Below are 18,521 nucleotides of genomic sequence, written 5' to 3' on the forward strand. Positions count from 1 at the left end.
CTTGTAGCAGCTACAGCATTATTACATATTTTATGGTTTTATTCAGGTACTTGGGGAAGGCTGGGGAACATCATGGTCTCGGTGAAATCAGAAGAAAGGTACTTGACATATCATGCTTTTAGTGGTTTTCTGTTATCTATATACTGTTATGATGTCGTCATAGTTCCAAAACTTGCGTTCAACGTTTGCAGAAATGATCCCTGCAAGCCAAAAGCCCAGGCTTCAACCTGCTCTGAATGCTTCGTTTACGTTTTTTTCTACCAGCCATGCATACCCATGTGTTGTTTGTGTTGTCCACTCACGTATTTTGGATCAAATTCAGACTCAAACATGTATGGAAACATGTATGTATTTGAGAAGTTGATAATTTCAAGTAAAGAACAAGAAAAAGTAGTGAAATCCTACTGCTATAATTTGTTAAATGCTTGGTTGACGTAGCCTACGGAGCTGACGGAAGTGTAGTGCAGTTTCCAAGAGCTGGCCAATCAAAACAGAGTGGACTCGTCAGGAGGGGGGGCCTTAAAGAGACAGGAGCTAAAAGAGCCTGTTTCAGACAGAGGCTGAACTGAGGAGCTGTGTCAAGGGTCGGTATAAGATGAATTAGGAGATTTTTTTAATGTAAAACATGCAAAGATATTCCAATTGAGCCCCGGATTAAAATATAGACCTGAAAATGTGCATGATATATTCCCTTTAACCAAAGTGCTTTTGTCATTATGTTTTTCACCACAACAAGTAGGGAAACAAAGTATATACAGGTAATTTCTTGGAGACAGGGCTGGTAAAAGGAATGAGGACATTGCCAAATTGAACAAATTTTAAATTCTACTTTTAGAAGGTACAATTTCAGAACCACAGTCATCAATGTTATGCACTCTCTTTTTCTGTCTGTGTGTTGTAGTTGGTATGTTAGAATGGTGTGTGTGTGTATGTGTGTGTGTGTGTGTGTGTGATCTTCTGTTGGAGCCATTTATGATGAGCCAAGATGAGCAATGTCAAGTATATTTGGAACTCTTTGTCAGCTCAGTTTTGTGTTTCTAAAATTGTCCTTTGGAAACTTTCACCACACACTTAATCTATCTCTTTCTTAGCCTGTTTGTTCTCTCTGCCTGTTTTCTTCATTTTGTCTCCTTCTGTTTTTTTATGTTTTTAACTCTCTTTTTCATCAGTTCTATTGCCTTTTTTGTTATTACATTAGTAGCTGACATTTGCAGCTCTTAAAGTGTAATGTCACCCAGTCTATGCATGACAGATAATATATATTTTGGATTACTCTAAACATGTAGTTACTTATCATCTCTGATCACTTGTTTAGTATTAAAAAAAAAATCCTTAATGCATCGTGCTTCTGCACCCCCTCTATCTTTTGAAAATGAATAAACCTATAAAAACCTTAATCTAGACTAGCTATTTTAATTGCTTATGAATTAAATAAGGGGATCATATTAGTATGCGGCACCACATGAGTTACAACAATGATGCAGTAATAGAAAACCCACTCCATTTCATCCTTCTAATTAAACTTTTAATCATGCCTTTTTCCTTTCCCACTTTTATTTTTTTTCACTCCAAACCTCAGCACTTTATCTACCTTGAGGCATGTAACTGCAAAACTTTGTTAGAAAATATACACAAGAAAATAATTACAAACCTGCAACCAAACATTTCTCACTGCTTAGTGAGTGATTTGCTTTGGTGGGATTAGCTTTCAAATGGTCTGAGACAGCATTCTGCTACAAATTTAACAGGCTAAACGGGTAAGTTTAATATGCCAGTGAATTTACTTGTGGTCAAATTTCTCCTGGAAACACTTTAAACTGTCTTTCCAAAATAACAGAAATTTTAAAAGGGAATGTTTTTTTTTTCTTTCTTTCTCACCCCTGTGGTCTGCTCTTTGTGAGCAAGTGGGGCTGTGAGCCACAGATAACACAATGCGGATATGACACTCCCTGGATATTCCCTCTGCTTTCACTTAGATTTAGATTAGACTGCTGTAGTGGAATCTGACATCAAGGGAGCTACCTATCAAAGCCTAAACTCAGTCCTCTTCTCTCCCACAGTTTTGCTTTGCAAAATGTTTGGCAAATTAACCAATACCTTATGCTTCCTCCCTTTTTCTTTTTTTTCTTTTTCCAGCAATCATCAGAATTAAAGATGGCACTGGAACGATTTTTTTTCACATTAGATTTCATGCATGACTTTGCATAGCTTTGATCTATCAAACATGAAACTTTCCATTGCTTTAACTTAATATGATTGTGGAAGTTTCTGTTTTGCATTTTGGCATGTTTAGTGCATACGTGCAAACTAAACACACAGCTTTATTGGCAGCTAATGACAGTACAGGAGGGCATCAGGATGTGTTATTAGTAGACTTATTTGCCGGCATGCAAGAGTCATTGATGAACTCATTGATGAACTCATTGATCCTTGTCAGAATGAATGAATTATCTCTTTCTCTCTTTCACCTTGTACACACGGATGTCTCTGAATATGATATAATTGACCGAATCTGTATTACAAATTATCAATCTACTCTTAAATTTTTAATAAATGTGATTCATTGAAACATAGGTTGTTTTTTTAATAACTCTAGAACTAGTTTGTTTATTCTCTCAAGTTCAGTCTGAATGAAAGATCCACAATATTTAGCTTTACTTCAATAGGGGATTTAAATGCTCTTTAGTTCTTGCACATTAATTTGTTTTTATTTGTTTGTCCTCTCTCCAGGCTAAAGCTTAGAAACCCAGTGATATTGGTTTGGCTGGATTCTCAATTTCTCTACTGGGACCTAAAGTAAAAATTAACCTATTAAAGGCTAAGAATTAAATGAAAAAGGGAATTAGTATGTGGTAGTTAAATGGTCGGGATTTTCACTATTTACTTATTATTTGGTTCAGGTGGTGGTCACTTTAATATCCTCATCTCCTGCCATCTCTTAATATTTATCATTAATGGACTTATTTGAATTGGTGGGAATTTTTTTTTAAATCGCAAAACAGTAGGGGCTTTCAATATATTAGACAGGAGATTGCGATACTCTTTGTGTAATTTGATATACAACACAAATAGACCAAACACGTACCAGGGGTTGGAAACAGCAAATTGGTTACATATATTAACTCAGCCAAAGAAAGGTAAAAGGCCCTGAAACCTTCACAAGCCATTACATTGCAAGGACCCAATCACCTCCAATATGGCTGTCATAAATTAGCACCAAACTAATTTGCTTTTCTCAATCCCCAACACATGCTTTGTTTCTTTTCTCTTTATTTCTCCAGTTTCCTCAAGAGCCTATCTTGGAAGAGCCATGAGCCTATCTTGGAAGATTTATGAATATGTTAGAATAGCCTGAGCCAACAGTTTTCAAAGTGGTGAAGTGAAAATAAATTAAACTGGCCCTGTAGGCAAGTCGTGCGGAGAGTGATGAATTAGATACTCATTGCTCTGTCGCTCAATGCCTGTCCCTCTTTTCAAGTGAAAATGCTGCAAACATTATAGGGGAGACAAACAAACAGTACAAATACAAATCAATTAAGTTGTTTTTGATGACAGACTTGTTGAAAAATTGATTTGGAGACTAAAGTATATCAGTAAACACAATGTCCTTGGTTACCAGAGAATAATTTACTGAAGAAAAAATCTGTGATGCAAGACTTGGAGAGCAAATGTTGAATGAGCTCAACAATAAACACAATGAGGCATTTCCATTGTCATTCTTATTGTCTTTCTCCGACTTAGTTGCCTTTTAACATAGGCATGTTCATATCTTTCTTTCTGAAACCTGGACAGAGTTATGTGATGATACCAATTGCACAATTAAAAAGCTTATTATATGGGGTTAGTTGGGTTTTATTTCATGGATTATCACAGTAGTGGTCTGAGGTATTGAACCACCTCTTAGAAAGTCCCATGAATTGCACCAAGGCAACTGTTTCCTTTATATATATATATATAAAAAATGTGCGTCCCTTTGCCCAGAGAACTGATAACACTGGATCATTTTCAAGATGGATGGCTGCACACATTTTTTCACTTTTCTCTAACATGCTGAAACCCCAGTACCTGATGAAATCTTTCCATGTTGACCTGGAGGTCAGCTTTCAATTGGAAGTGGTCAATCAAGACTGAGTTTCCATTTGGGCCAGCATGACCATAAATCTCCTTTTCCCCCCACTCACTCTTGCCAGCTGCAGACTGCCATTTCTGCAAGTGCCATAGTTTTCCACTCAGTCTTTTTTCTCTTTCTGACAGACTCTGTTTCATCAGTTGATTGGGGTTTCTTATGACTTTATTCTTCTTTTGTATTTAGGAGGGTCTTTGCAGTACTGAAAACTTATAGGAACCATTTTAACAAGCACTTTGTGTAACTCTGTACTTAAATTGTTGGTTGTAAGTCAATGTTACTGAGTGTTATGATGCATGCATAGGCGTTTTACAACATAAATGTATTAAAAAGTCATAATAACTAATAATACTTTAATGTACAATTTTATGAGGCCATTCTGAAAAATGTAAATATGCAGTATTTTAACAGACTCATAAGCTCTAATACGTATGTATTATAATATATTTAGATATTAAGAAGCAAAATTAAGACAAATGATTTAGCTTGCATCCTGCTTGCTTTCAATTTTGGGTCACAGTACAACAGTTTTGTTTTTTTTTATGAATCAGAAGATTGTTCATTTTCAGCAAAATGTATAGCAAATATATGCCTACAAATACAAATAGATGAACATCATTTCTGTACTTAGGGATGTTTGATGTAATTTCTGTGATAAATCTGAGCTTTTGATCTCAGACGTGTACACAGCACATCTTGACACTTTGAGGGCAGTTGTATCTTTTATAGCTGAAATGGAAATGTCAGAGCTTGTCATACGTCTCTCCTCCCCCTCTCCAGGGTTCTTGTAAAACATGTGATTTCTGCAAGAGCCTGCAAAGGGTGTGCACATTTGCTCGTACATGATTGTACGTGCTTCTGTGTGCGGGCGTGCATGTGAATGTGTGATATTAGTACAATATCTCACCAGTTTAGGCCCTACTGTTACTGCTGTGCAGGGACACACAGTGGCACATGACGGAACAGCTTGAACAGTGCAACTGAAGTGCACAAGCAGCCAACAGCAATTGCATCTCTAGTTACATGCTGAAGCCATATTTTGTAACACAGCTAATATTTGGTGTGTTGGAGGGTGTTTTGCTATTTTTTAAGCTAAATTAAACAAACACCTATTAACTTTTTGAAGGCATTATTCCTAAAAAAATTCAAACAAGCATTCTCCCTGCTGTGATCTTGCACACAGGAAAATGAGAAGAACATACAATTTACCTGAAGTGGGATAGCGTCTGGTCGCCGCAAATATGAAGTAGAGGCACATGCTCCACACTCCCACTTATTTTATAACAATTCAACCTATTTAGCCCAACTTTCAACATTCTATTCACATCAATCCAACAGTAAATCTCTAAGACTGACTTCCACTGGAAAATGGCTTTGAAATCCAACAAAAATTTAAAAAAGGACAATTGCTAAAAAGGACAGCGCACTTGTCAGCGGTGTCGACATGGGTACCCTAGCTACCATGCTAGAGGGACACAGAATGGCCCCATCAAGCGAATTCAGATCTGCATTCTCAACCCTCAAGACGAAGCTGGACAAAATTCACTCCAAAGTAGAAGACCAACGAACTCTATCCCTCGAATCAAACACCAATGCAGTCAGTGAACACATTGAGGCCTCTGAGGCGACCTGCCCAGCCTTAGCTAATGACAATGTGAAGCTTAAGGCTAAGGCTAGGCTACGGACCTGGAGGGACAAAGCCGTAGGAACAATGTACGCATCATAGGCTTACCTGAGGCAATTGAAGGCTACGGAATTCTTTTCTGGGCTCTTGGGCTCAACCAGACGTTCTCCGTTAGCAACATGCAAGCTAGCGTTAATCTTCACCATGGTTACCCTGAATGGACAATATCAGCATTTCATTCAACAACTCCACTGATCCCATATTAGTGACATAGATGCTCTAGCAGCTTGAATATTGGTGATATACTCTTAAACCGGGACTGCTTCCAAGTTATTACACTATATTGTGAGTTTAACACCTCGAATAACAGTCCAGTTTTCTACTTAATGTTGTAAGTGTTTTGAGATGTGGTCTCAAGAACTGCAAAGGGATGGTAAGAGGTGCTACATTTGGGGTAGCCACCCAGCTGGAGCGGGACGGGGGGTTTTGTTTATGGTTTTCATATTTCTTTTTCTCCTTGAACCAGCTGTTATAAGTATAATGTGCTTTTTCTTATTTGACAGAGAGCGTTTACTTTGTTTAACAAGGCTAGGTGATAATACATAATTCATCTGCAACTCAAGTGCATGGGAGAGGCTAAAACATCTTTAGCTGGAATGTCTGAACTGACAATATATCCAAGGCCTTTAATAAAACTATCGCACCAGATCCACTACTTGCTATCTTTGAATCAGTGGTAGTTAATCCTTGAATTAAAAAATATGAGGGGCAAGCCATTTCCCTTTTTACACTGTTGGCCAAACGCCTTATCTAACAACAGTGGAAGTCAGAGGCTATCCCTCCATTCCAGCAGTGGCTTTGGGATCTGGGGAATTTGTTTCATATGGAGAGACTTCACTACAAGATTACTAACAGAGATAACATCTTCCTGAAAACATGGCAACCCCTTTTTGATAAATGGACGGCTACCTGTGATAAGGCTCATGCTTAGAGTGGCACCCCATGTACTTGAAAAAATAAATTATAAGATTGTATTATTAATCCAGTGTATATTGAAACACATTATACATTATGATGGCTGTCAACATTTCTAACATTCCATATGCTGGTGTCTTTATTTATTTATTTTCTCCTTTCCTTTTCATCAATATTATTATTACTATTTTTTCCTATTCGTTGTATTTGCTCTTAGTGCTATCTCCTCTGTCCTTAATTCCTATTATTATTATTATGATATTATTATTTTATTTTTTATGTATACATCCATTCTTGGAAGCAATAGACAGAAGGTGGTGAGGAAAAAAAACATGCAATTTCAGCAGTTCCTTTATTCAGGAGGCAGGAGCAGCAAGCCCTGAATGCCAAAGCCATTTTTATATGTAATGTATGCTTTTGCAGTGATTACTGCACCTGCATCCTTGCTTGCTTTCTGTGAACAATATGAATAAGTGGGTTTCTTCAAAGCTAATGCTATATAGAGATATTGTGTAAAACACAATGTGTTCCTGTTCCACACAGATACAGTGGGGTGTATCACATATGCATATGCAGGCACTTGTATTTTGGAATGATCTAGGAAATGGAATTTGCCTCTTCTCTGTTGTTTTGCTTTTTCAAATATATGCATTCCTTAGTATTCATGCACCCCACATAAAAGTCCCCCCCCCAAAAAAATACTGTGCTGCACATAGGAAATGAAAGGATATTTGAGATGGAAATATTGATTAAGTTGGCTCACAGAATTTTCCCTACTCACAAACTCTTAAATAAGATTGTACTACAAAATTTTGAGTCGACAGTCCTGTTTGACAACACAAGCTGCTGGCTTCTAGTGTGCTGAGAACACTTACGATAATCTACTATAATCTACTCAGCACAGACACCTCAACACATTATCCATTTGAATGCTAAGTACACCTCATTGAGAACTTTAAAAAATGCTAACATATTCTGAGAGCTGAGAATAGCTCCAGTGGAATGTGTTATCCTCTGTCAGGCCCAACACACACACTGTGTGCGCCTTATGCAAAAAAATGAAAAGTGGATAAATAGCTACTTTAGCTGCACCTTTACCTCATAGTTGTGAAAGAGGAGCCCTCGTGTGAAATGGGCCAGCACAGCAAATCTTAAAACTATATGCCCCTTCTGGATTGGGCAGGCCTGGACTGAGGGGAAACAACAGGCAATCTTCCAGTTCAGAGGTCTTGGTTTTGTATCATGGCTGCAACGATAACCTCCAATGGTAATTTAATGCCCCCATTCAAGTAATGCACTTTATTGCACCAGTGGATTAAGTAATGATTATTTAGCGAAATTGCGGCCACACAATGGTCAATTAATCTTTAATGAAACTGTAACTTATGAGGCGGAGCGTGGCATTGCAATAAGCAGGCAACTGCTTGCCAAAGCAGTTACAAGCCTCAGTTGCGGCCTACACTCCCCATCTATCACCATGTAAAAATAGAGCACTCTAGAAAGAGACATAATGAAAAGGCAAAGTCACAGTTGCAGATTCTCTGTTGTTAGCATTCATGGAATGTTTGAAGCCCTATATCCTGCAATGTACGTGAGGGAAATATATCAGCCTCTGATGTATGCAATGAGATTTAACTGCCATTTTGAGGTGCTATTTATTTAGAGCAAGCCAGGCATAGGAGTTGAAGGGAATTATGTGCACTGACAGAGCATGAAGTTGGAGGTTATCAATAGCTGCATGGGAATTTCAGTATGCACCTTTCATTTCAACAGCAGCTCTTTAATGATTGTAAATGTAACTCCCTACTCTAATATCTAGTGTTCTCCTCAACAAACACCTGCCTCAGAGCCATATAAAGTGTAGCTCGTGGTCCAATCATTTTGTGTTTTCACATGTTACTGCACTAACACAGCAAAGCTGGTAAAGTCACAAAGATAAATGTTTTTTCTCTGATTAGGTTCTCATTTCATTTTGGCCCGGGGGCTCTAATTCTCTTACTCATTCCCCACTGCGCTAACAAATGTTGATGGATTTACTTTTATTGCATGACATCATTTCTTCACTGGAGAGGGAGGACAAGACATCAAATTTTCCAATACTCGAGTACGTGCTTGGTTGGAGAATGTAGAGGAGAGCAGGAAAGGTGAAGAAACAGGAATGAGGAGAGTGATTGATGGAGTGAATGGGAGCCAAAGGATGATGAGGGACAAGTCAAGGGGCATGCGCATGAGTGTGGCGGGAGTAGGAGTGAGTGTAATGAAGTAAGACAGAAGAGATGTATACAGAGAACAGAGACAGAGTAAGAAGTAGAGACAGAGAGAGAGAGAGGAAAAAGAGGAGAGACAGAAACATTGAAAGAGGAAAAGAGTGGAAAACAAGAGATCGCAAGACTGATAGTGCCGAGCTGAATGTCAGCATCCCGAATGGTTCCATCTGCAATCTCCCGACACCAACACATTGATATCAGTAAGGAAAATGTGTGTGAGAGTGCGTGCATGTTGATGGTAGGGTTGTGGGTATATGGTTAGAGAAAAGAGGGAAAGAGGGAGGGCTGAGGCACTCGATGTTATTGTGCACCCGGCCGCTGGCACCAGCACTGTCAGTGAGCAGCGTTGATCCGTGAACTTGCCATCTGGATTCTCCCACAAATCACATTAAAGTTTCAAGCCCAGGAATACATCAAGCTAAATGAATATTGGATCCAGGGGCCGCAGACAGGCCTGATGGAGAAAAAGCCCTGTGCAACCCAACTCTTTTGTGGTCAGACATGATCCATCTATCCCCTTTACTCCCTCCATACCTCCCTCCTTCTGTTCCCTTCATCACTGATGGGCAGTAGCTCTGATGAGGTGTAGAAGAGAAAGGAACCAACTGATTTTCAACAAGGACAGGTTATTTAGTATAAGAATCAAGAGAGTATGTGCATAGTTGAGAGTGTTTTCATGGTTAATAAACGCAGAGGTAAGAAATGTTCTCTGCGGTAGCCTCATATTTAAACTGAAGGAAATCAGATCATGATTATATATAAATATGATCTTAACAATTAACTTCAGTAATGAACAGTGAACTGTCAAACACTAATGCATAAATTATCCAAGCACAGTATGTGTTACCGTCGCCATAACGATGGATATTGAAGTTGGTGTATGTTTCAGAGCTAAATCTTGGCATATATAAAGACCTTCATTTGCTTTTAAGTCACCCACAGTTTTCAGTTTAGCGTCTGCTGCACACAACAATAAGGCACATTAATTGATATGCATATGCATAATAAGAGATACATATAACAAAACCCTGAGAATGATTCATGTGTATAGTATGAAATTATATGCTTACTTTCCCTTTCATTTCAGCTACATTACAGTATGTTGATTTTGCATAAATGGATTCCTATTTTCACCTTTGGGTGAAAATAATATGTGAGCGGAAAAAAAATAATGCAATCATTCATCATTCAATAACATGTTATGTTCTGGTTCTTGGTTGCATTTTTTTTTTTTTGCTGAAGCACTGTTTGTGCTCAAGTAAACCCTATTAAGAAAATATTGCTTCGCCAAGATGCTGTTCCATACAAGAAGGAAAAAATCTATTTAGTTCTTTTCCAATCCAGTGGCTTGTAGAGCTAGGGATTTATTTTCCTGGCCTGGACTGAAGAGAAAGGCTTTACTGTTAGCTGTCCAAGCTTCAATTCTGTGAGATCCCTTGGGTGAGATACGGATTGGCAAAGGGTCTAAAAATTATAAATACCTTGTCAGTGGTGAGAGGGAAGAGGTACTTTCAGCTACAGCCCCTAAATTGGCCTCTAGATTACAAATTCAACTATTGCCATTACAGTATAATAAGCAGATTGCTGCAAAGTTGGATATGAAAACTAGAAATGGTAATGGATGCTTACTGTTGCTGTACACAGACAGGCAGACAAATGCATAATGCACATGCATGCATGCCAGAAATTGCACTCAGAGGAAAACAGATTCTGTGCTAAATAAGCCAACATTGCACAGGAGAGCAGGCATCAATCACTGTTATATGTTGCCACACCATGAGTGACCTGTCACAGAACAGACAGCTCAAGTTGAACATTGGCAAGCTTTGAAGCACATCCTTTAGAAAAATAAATGAGTGCTTATAACACAAAGCAATACTGGGAGGGCAGTCAGCCATTTCACTGCCACTTTTGTGTTTACTGTATTTGTGAAGAGGTACCATATGCATAACACACCTTGACAGCAATGCAGACTTTCTCATTTCTCACATAAGTATACATAATATCACAAAACATGAAAAAAAAAAAAATAATAATCACACACATTTTTACACTTTTTGGTTTCAGATTAATTTTCTTGCCTTGACATTTTGTTAGATAGAAGAGTTTATTTCACATTGTGCTTTTGTGATATAAAAAGTATGAAGGCTTCATAATACAGATTTCTTTTGTATCCAATTGCTTCATTGATTTCCAACATGAAGAAAATTGAAAAGGGATTGGAATACATTTTTTCTTGAATTACCCTTTAAATCATATTCAGTGGATAATTTTTTATACATTATATTTATATATTATATTTCATTAAACCAACCCATTTATCTCTGTTTCAGGTCTTCAGGTCATCTTTCCAGAATACTTGCAGGAGAAATTTGTACAGTCAGCTCTGAGCTACATCATGTGCAATGGAGAGGGGGAATACCTGTGCCGTAACAACCAGTGCATCTGTCAGTGCGCTGAGGAGTATCCTCAATGCAACTGTCCCATCACCGACATCCAGATCATGGAGAACACTCTGTTGGGGATGTCTGAGTCCTGGGCGGCCTCTTATAAAGACTTTGAGAACTCTGGTAAGCTGGAAATCCCTATAAACTGTATTAAGCTGTATAGTTTATTTTCCACTATTTTTGCTGGGAAATAATTCATCATAAGCTTAATGCTTCCACTGCCAAATCTATATAATTAATCACACATGCTTACACATAACCGTACCTTAGCCATAAGGGCAATAGATCAGAAAACATGCATATAGGTCATTTTGGGAATGCACTAACAACCTATTTTGTCATTTAAGTATGAGAATTTGTTGTTTATAAAGAATGAACAACAATGAGTAAGACTTTCACATGTCAAATTATTGAATATCATGGAAATTAATATATTCTCCCATACAAATTATTGCGTGTTTATTTAATGCCAAAACAAACAGTGTGGTAGAATATTGGCAATATTGGTAGAATATTGCACTAAAATCTACACTTAGTTACTTAAATTTTGCATCCAAAACATGTGATCAATTTATAAAATCTGAATTATGTATTTAACTTGTGCACCCAAATTATGAACTAAAGATATCAACTTTAGGGACTTTGGGTGCTCCATAATTTAACACTCTGAAAGGGGCCATTTTGTTGGTATTACTTTTACTGAACTAGAATTTCAAATGCAAGACTTTAACATGTAACAAAGTATCTTCACATTGTGGCATTGCTACTTTTACCTACGTAAATGATCTGGAAAACTTACCACCACCCAATATTGGACGCAGTGGGGAAGAAAGCACAGCCAGTGCCCATTTGTCACATGGCAAGGCACTATGTTTATCTATTATTGATATGATATAAAAGTGTCCCAATAAAACCTGCCAGCAACATATAAATATATTTATGTGCCATACAGAAGAAAGTTAATGGGAATCATGAAGTTCACTGAGTGCAGCTGCTCGAAAATGAAGTACGCATGACAAGGCTAAAGAAAGATACTGGCCTGCAGAACAAAATACAGTTCACACACTCCCACTAAAAGAATAAATAAAGGAATCAATAACTTGGCACTCTACTGTATGTAACCACAAAGACAAGGAACAGCAGGAAAAACATCCAATAATACATCAAATAATAATAAACTGAACACCCTCTTTCATAAAAGATTAGATTAGTCAACATCCAGTGACATAAGAGTAGTTACATTTTGACAGTAAAGCTGGTAAATTCATTAACTCCCTCTCAATGTGATAAAAAAACAAAATTCAATTTAACTAGATGTAATCACTACAGAGAGATGTGCTGTTGAAGAACCTCATTGACATTAATAGCATTTTCTGTTAGTGATGTCACATGTGCCATGTTTGTCTGCAGTGATATTTTCATCCGCTTTGTTTTTTCACCCCCACCTATTTGGTATTCTAGTGACTCACTGTGATTACACCAAAGTTGGAGTGTAGTGGTGAGGTAGCAAAGCACAGATGTGCTCTGAATAACACTAAACACGTTGTTGTGTGTCCTGAACATGTGAACAGAGCATTGTAGAGGAGAATTCTACACAAATCGGCCTGTAAAACATGTGAATGTGCTGGAATATGTTGCCAAATTAGGCTTTGATATAAATCCCTCATGCAGGAAAAAAATACTCATCTGACACTGGTTCGGATTAGGCAAGTATCTACTATTACCAAAGTAAAATGGTAAGCGAATGAGATACATTCTGTCAAGACACTTTCTTGTGCTCATAGCAACAGTGACTGTATAATAACTCCCCTGAAAAGACTCCAGTTTCCTCTTTTTTTCTAAAGTCAGTTGCCTTTTAAGAGGAAGCAAAAGACATGCTTTGATTTATTACAACTGATGTTACCATCTACCACTCCGACAGATAATCTTTTCCACTATCAACTGTGCTGCACTTTGTGCATTGTGCATCTGTCCAAAAAATTGGGCTGAAATTTTGATTCTAATTATCGCAATCGAGCACATTCATCAATGTTCAGTTCAGATGTCAAATTGATTTCATAGCAGTTTCAGAATGCATTTGATCCTAAATCTACATGCTACTGTACTAAAAAAAAGTAAGCTGTTCTGGTTGCACATCCTTTTCTCTGAAGTTATGGATGTTATGTGCATTTTTTAAATGCAGCTCTCTTTTGGTACAATGGTAACAAAGGGGGCCAGGTAGGTTCGAAAACATTAGGTATGATGAAATATTGGTAATTGTAGAGACCCAGCAAATTGAGATGTAATGGCACAAAGGGTAAAGTGGAGTTACATTGTGAGAGCTGTAATCTCTAGATAAGGTGTGCTGGGTGACTTGAGATAAGAGTCACTCGAGGGACTATGTGGACTCTTTGGAAGCTGTATTAAGGAAGGGATCCTTGATGGCTTTGAAGCTTATGTGAAAGGACTTGGCAACTATTGAACTGGCACAAGTGAGTGACTCGATAACTTTTTTTTTTTTTGAGGTGAAGGAATTAGACAATTTTGAATAGTGGGTGCTGGAGACACCCAGCTTTTCTTGGAAAAGAGTGAGGGAGGTACCTAACATCTCTGAAGACTGGGTGGAGGAATATGGCAAGTTCAAAACAGGGGAGGAGAAGGAATCTGGTGTCTTTGAAGAAAAGGGGGAAGGGAGCTCAGACATGCCTGGGAGGAGGGTGGAGGAAAATCTGACATTTTTCAGCTGTGGCTGAAAAAGAGCTCTCAACTCTGGTTAATGCTGTTAAACTATTGTGGAGAGGTCTGTAGGGGGGTACTGGCATAATGTACAGGTCTTTGCATCTCTTGAATATGGGAAAAGGAGATATTCTCTCTATTATTCATAATTATGTCCTTAAGTTCATCTGAAGAGATAATGATAAGCTACTCTGAGTATCTTGAATTGACTTGAACATGTTCTTAATTAGCATACCAAATAAAAATTTTGATGTCCCTGTGTATTTGCCACTGGAGTTTTAGTAGTAGTATCTTTGTGTCCACTGTTGCTAAAAATTGTAGCAGAGTGTTGAAAACAAGGGTCAGAGAGCTGGGCTCACGAGTTGTCTGAGGAGGAGACATGCAATAATTATCAGAGGCAGCAAGAGGACCATAAGGGCAATCATTACCACTGGTGGGCACAAATTTGTTAGGGCAGTGCTCTTCAGTGACTGTGTGGGAGTACAGAGTAAGAGGGTGATCATTGCACTCAGCGTCTTATTTCTCGGCAAATGCTCAGAACAGCTGCAAAAAAGTAAACGGAAATATCAACAGCAACCTTTGAATAATTCAAAACTGACCACTGACACATTTGACAATATAGAACGGACATTATTTAAGCTAAAATAAAAATGAAGGGATATACAGTAGAGTCTGCTCAAAATCATTCTTTGGCAGTGTACTACAGGTATTTTTTAAATTGTATTTTTTATTTTGAATGATTTGAGATATCATTATTATAATAGTAATATTATCACATTTTGCTCATATGCACAGTTTATGTTTCTATACTATATAAACTACAAAAAAATAAACACATATGAGAAGACCTACTTTGCAAGCATTTTCTGAAAACTATGTCTCCTCTGTGTGCAGAAACTTTTTTTAAACTTCTGGCAAAGTGAAAAGAACGTGTTTTTGTCTTGTTCCATGCTTTGTTGAAATTGCTGAACTGTTGTTTGTTGCAGTTTCAAATTTAAAATAGATTAGTGTTGCATCAGTGCTCTTCATTACAACAAACAATGATTTCAGATGGACAGCTTATGAATAGACTAAAAGTCTACATTGCCATAGAAATACAACTGATTCAGGAGATCTACAGTCTGCTGCTTACTGTTGGTGGTCTGTAATTCTATCCAGGATTCTTAGCTGGATTAGGGCTGAACAAATACATGAGTCAAGAAAAACCACATAGAGATATTCTAAGTGGTAAAAGTTACACTGGCATTTGTTTAACTTTGTTGAGATATTGCATTGAAAAAAAAGTACATTTCTCTCTTCACTCTTTGAATCTGTTTTGCAACTTGCTCTCTCATTCCATCCCTGTCTGTCATCCAGATGAGTTCAAGTCCTTCCTGAAGAGGCTGCCCTCCACTCACTTCCTACCCATCAGCAGTGTTCATCTCCTGTGGGGCAGCGACTGGGACCTGCAGGCCCGCTATAGGCTCCTTCAGAGCTCCCTTGAGATACAGCGGCTCAAGATCCAGCGCACCGCCCGCAAGCTCTTTGGCCTCAGCATCCGTTGTCACCACAATCCTAACCACCAGATGCCTAGGGAGAGGTGGGTAGAAATACAACCTCCACACAACGTGATGGAAATTAGATGTGGGTTTACTCAGCAGCATAAACCAAAGGTGATGTTTCTTGAATATTTGGTTGGAAAAAAACAGTGGTGAAAATATATCCCACACAGGAGTGACATACTTCGGGGAAATTTCTCCTCAGAGATGATGTAGGCGGTTTATTTTGATTGTTGCTTCTTGAAGCATACACACCAAGGATGTCATCCATTATATATTTCAACTTATGGTTCTGTTGTTTCTGTCCATCAAGTCAACTTAGTGCTGAGGCTTGCACATGCCCAAAGCACTCTTGCTCACTCTTGTATTTCACATTGCAGTCTGAAGAGAAAATGTAGCTGTGAGAGTTTTCTTGATAGGTCATTGCACACATCTGTCACCACCTACTGCAGTTGCAGCTTAAGAGCCTTGCTGCGGATGTGCCATGGTGTCAGCACTGCCTGAAATGCCAGGAACTTCCCCCATTCACTTTGGCAAATATCAGAAAGCACTATGCAAAATATGCAAAGTTCCCCGCTGCCACATGAAACACCCCTAAAACTGTTCTGTGTAGGGGATGTCACCATCTAAATGGAGACAGAATCTGTAAAATATTCATTTAAGTGGTCCGAAAATGAGCGGTTGTCAACTGTCACTGACAGAAAAGGAGCTCACCCACATTTGTGTGTGAGAGTTGGCAAAGGTTTGTTCTGAAGTGTTATCAAAGAGCCACAGTATGCGCTTCCTCTTCCATGGAGTACGCATCAAGGCCGCCTGATGGCACTGGAAATAAGAGCAGCATGTTTATTTGCTTGCTTGTGTGAGACGGCTTTGCCTGAGATGGAGAATTTGTTTGTTTTCATCACCTCCGTGTGCTTGTGTATGCACTTTACATTCATATGAGTGGTGAATAAGTGGTCTATAGCTCAGACTGTGGTCCTAAACTATGCCAAACAGTATATACTGTTGTTCAGAAAATCATTTTGTTTTGTTTCATCTCAAGTCCAAGACCCACATACAATTACTCTTACAGTTCTAAAAGAGTTACTGTTGAAATTATACGTTTAAATCAGTTATTTGTAAGTTTGCCCTATGGTGTTTTTGATCACTGGTGCTGTCATTCCATTAGCCTTCCTTGATTCAAAAAAGAGGCCCCTATCACCAACAAGGACTCCAACCCTCATCTCTTTTCTGGGCAGTCTATTGCAGCTAATCAGAGATTGAGGGAATTGAAGCAAAGCTGAATGCCCATAAAGCATCAGCCCAAGTGTTTTCAAGGTGGGCCAGCCACCTCAGCACATCTCCAACCTGTCAGTGTGACTGCAGAGGGTGCTGATGATGATGTGAAAAACATCTTGACTGGCCTCAGTGGCCAAGAATGGGCACATCAGGGTTCTGAATTACAGCAGACCAGATCCCTTGTGAGAGACTGTTTGGATCCTGTCCAGTTCATTCATCAGGCCCACAATAGGGTGGATGTTGTCATTCACCTGCTACTCTGTGCATACTCCCACTTGGAGAGGCACTGCAAGAATCATGTTCATTGACTTCTCCAGTGGTTTTAACACCATCCAGCCTCCTCTACATGGGAGAAATCCTCCGAGCTATAAACCCCCAGTGGTCACTTGGATCACAGATCCAAATGAAACTGTTTTTAAAACTACAAAACTATGTGTTAGACCAACTAGTGAGAAACAGTACGAAACAGTACAAGAAACAGTTCCTATGGGGTCTGTATATTTTGCTCGCTTATTAACATGTACATCTTAAACCTAAACAAGAAGAGACACTATAACTTGATACTTTCTAAGAAAGCTGTGTCTGTAGTAAGGTTCTGCAGGTGCTGGAGAGGTAAAAGCTGTAGTCAGGCTGGTTAGGAAAGCTAGTCCAGTCATGGAGTTAAGTTTGGATTCATGAGTAAATCTTCTTTCCATGTATAATGTATCATGTGTCTTGAATGACCTTCTAGCTGCTTAATAAACCATGTTTATCACACACATTGTTAGTGCAGCCATAATCGTGAATGTGAATAAACATACAGTATATTCATAGCTGAGTACTAAACAGAGATACGCATTTACTGTAATATGCATTCACTGATAATTGACCGACACTATAGAGTAACTAATTCTGAATGAACCAGCTACTCTTTAGTTTCATTTCATTACTAAGTGCAATTACGATGAAATTATGATGAAAACTTATGTTATCAAGTTAAACTGGAAATCATTTTGCCCCTTCACCATTGCATATTAAATAAGGTCAGTCAATAAACATATATTTACATCAGCTAATGAAAGACAGGCACCAGAAGCATTGTTGGCTGGCCATAATTATGACTGCATGTCATCAACTTACCATTTCTCTAGCTTTACCTCACCACAAGGCATCCATTCAATATGAGCATCGTAAATTCCTGTTGTGAACAGTCACTGCAATAACAATTTGAAAACTTTATAGCTGAACTATATTGGATTTGTTATTGCATTTCCTGTAATTAGTAGAGCAGTTTGCTTCAAGTAGAATGAACAGAGCAGTTTGTCTTAGGTATAAATAATTAATAGTGACAGATATGAAGTAGCATCACTCCCAGTCAAATCATTTGCATTTAGGCTATGCATCGGCGTTAATTATTCATGTTCAAAGTTAGGGGTACTTACAAATATGAATGTACCCTCCATATGATGAATTACTTTGCCCTAATTTCAATTGATTTTGACACGACACTACTTGTATGCCCACAATTAAAGTTCTGACTTGACAAACAGTTATACATATCCCGACCAAATT

General features: G+C 38.3%; 1 protein-coding gene across 1 annotated transcript in view; it reads left to right on the forward strand.

The window, feature by feature from the left end:
- Nucleotides 1-18,521, forward strand: part of brinp1 (bone morphogenetic protein/retinoic acid inducible neural-specific 1) — a 123,262-nt gene that overhangs the window by 95,483 nt on the left and 9,258 nt on the right. Inside the window, exons 6-7 of the mRNA XM_044334668.1 lie at nt 11,326-11,562; nt 15,511-15,733. Of these exons, the coding sequence (XP_044190603.1) occupies nt 11,326-11,562; nt 15,511-15,733 (460 nt within the window). The remainder of the gene's footprint in view (nt 1-11,325; nt 11,563-15,510; nt 15,734-18,521) is intronic.

The sequence above is a fragment of the Thunnus albacares genome, chromosome 18 (assembly GCF_914725855.1).
Source record: "Thunnus albacares chromosome 18, fThuAlb1.1, whole genome shotgun sequence".
Taxonomy (NCBI): Eukaryota; Metazoa; Chordata; class Actinopteri; order Scombriformes; family Scombridae; genus Thunnus; species Thunnus albacares.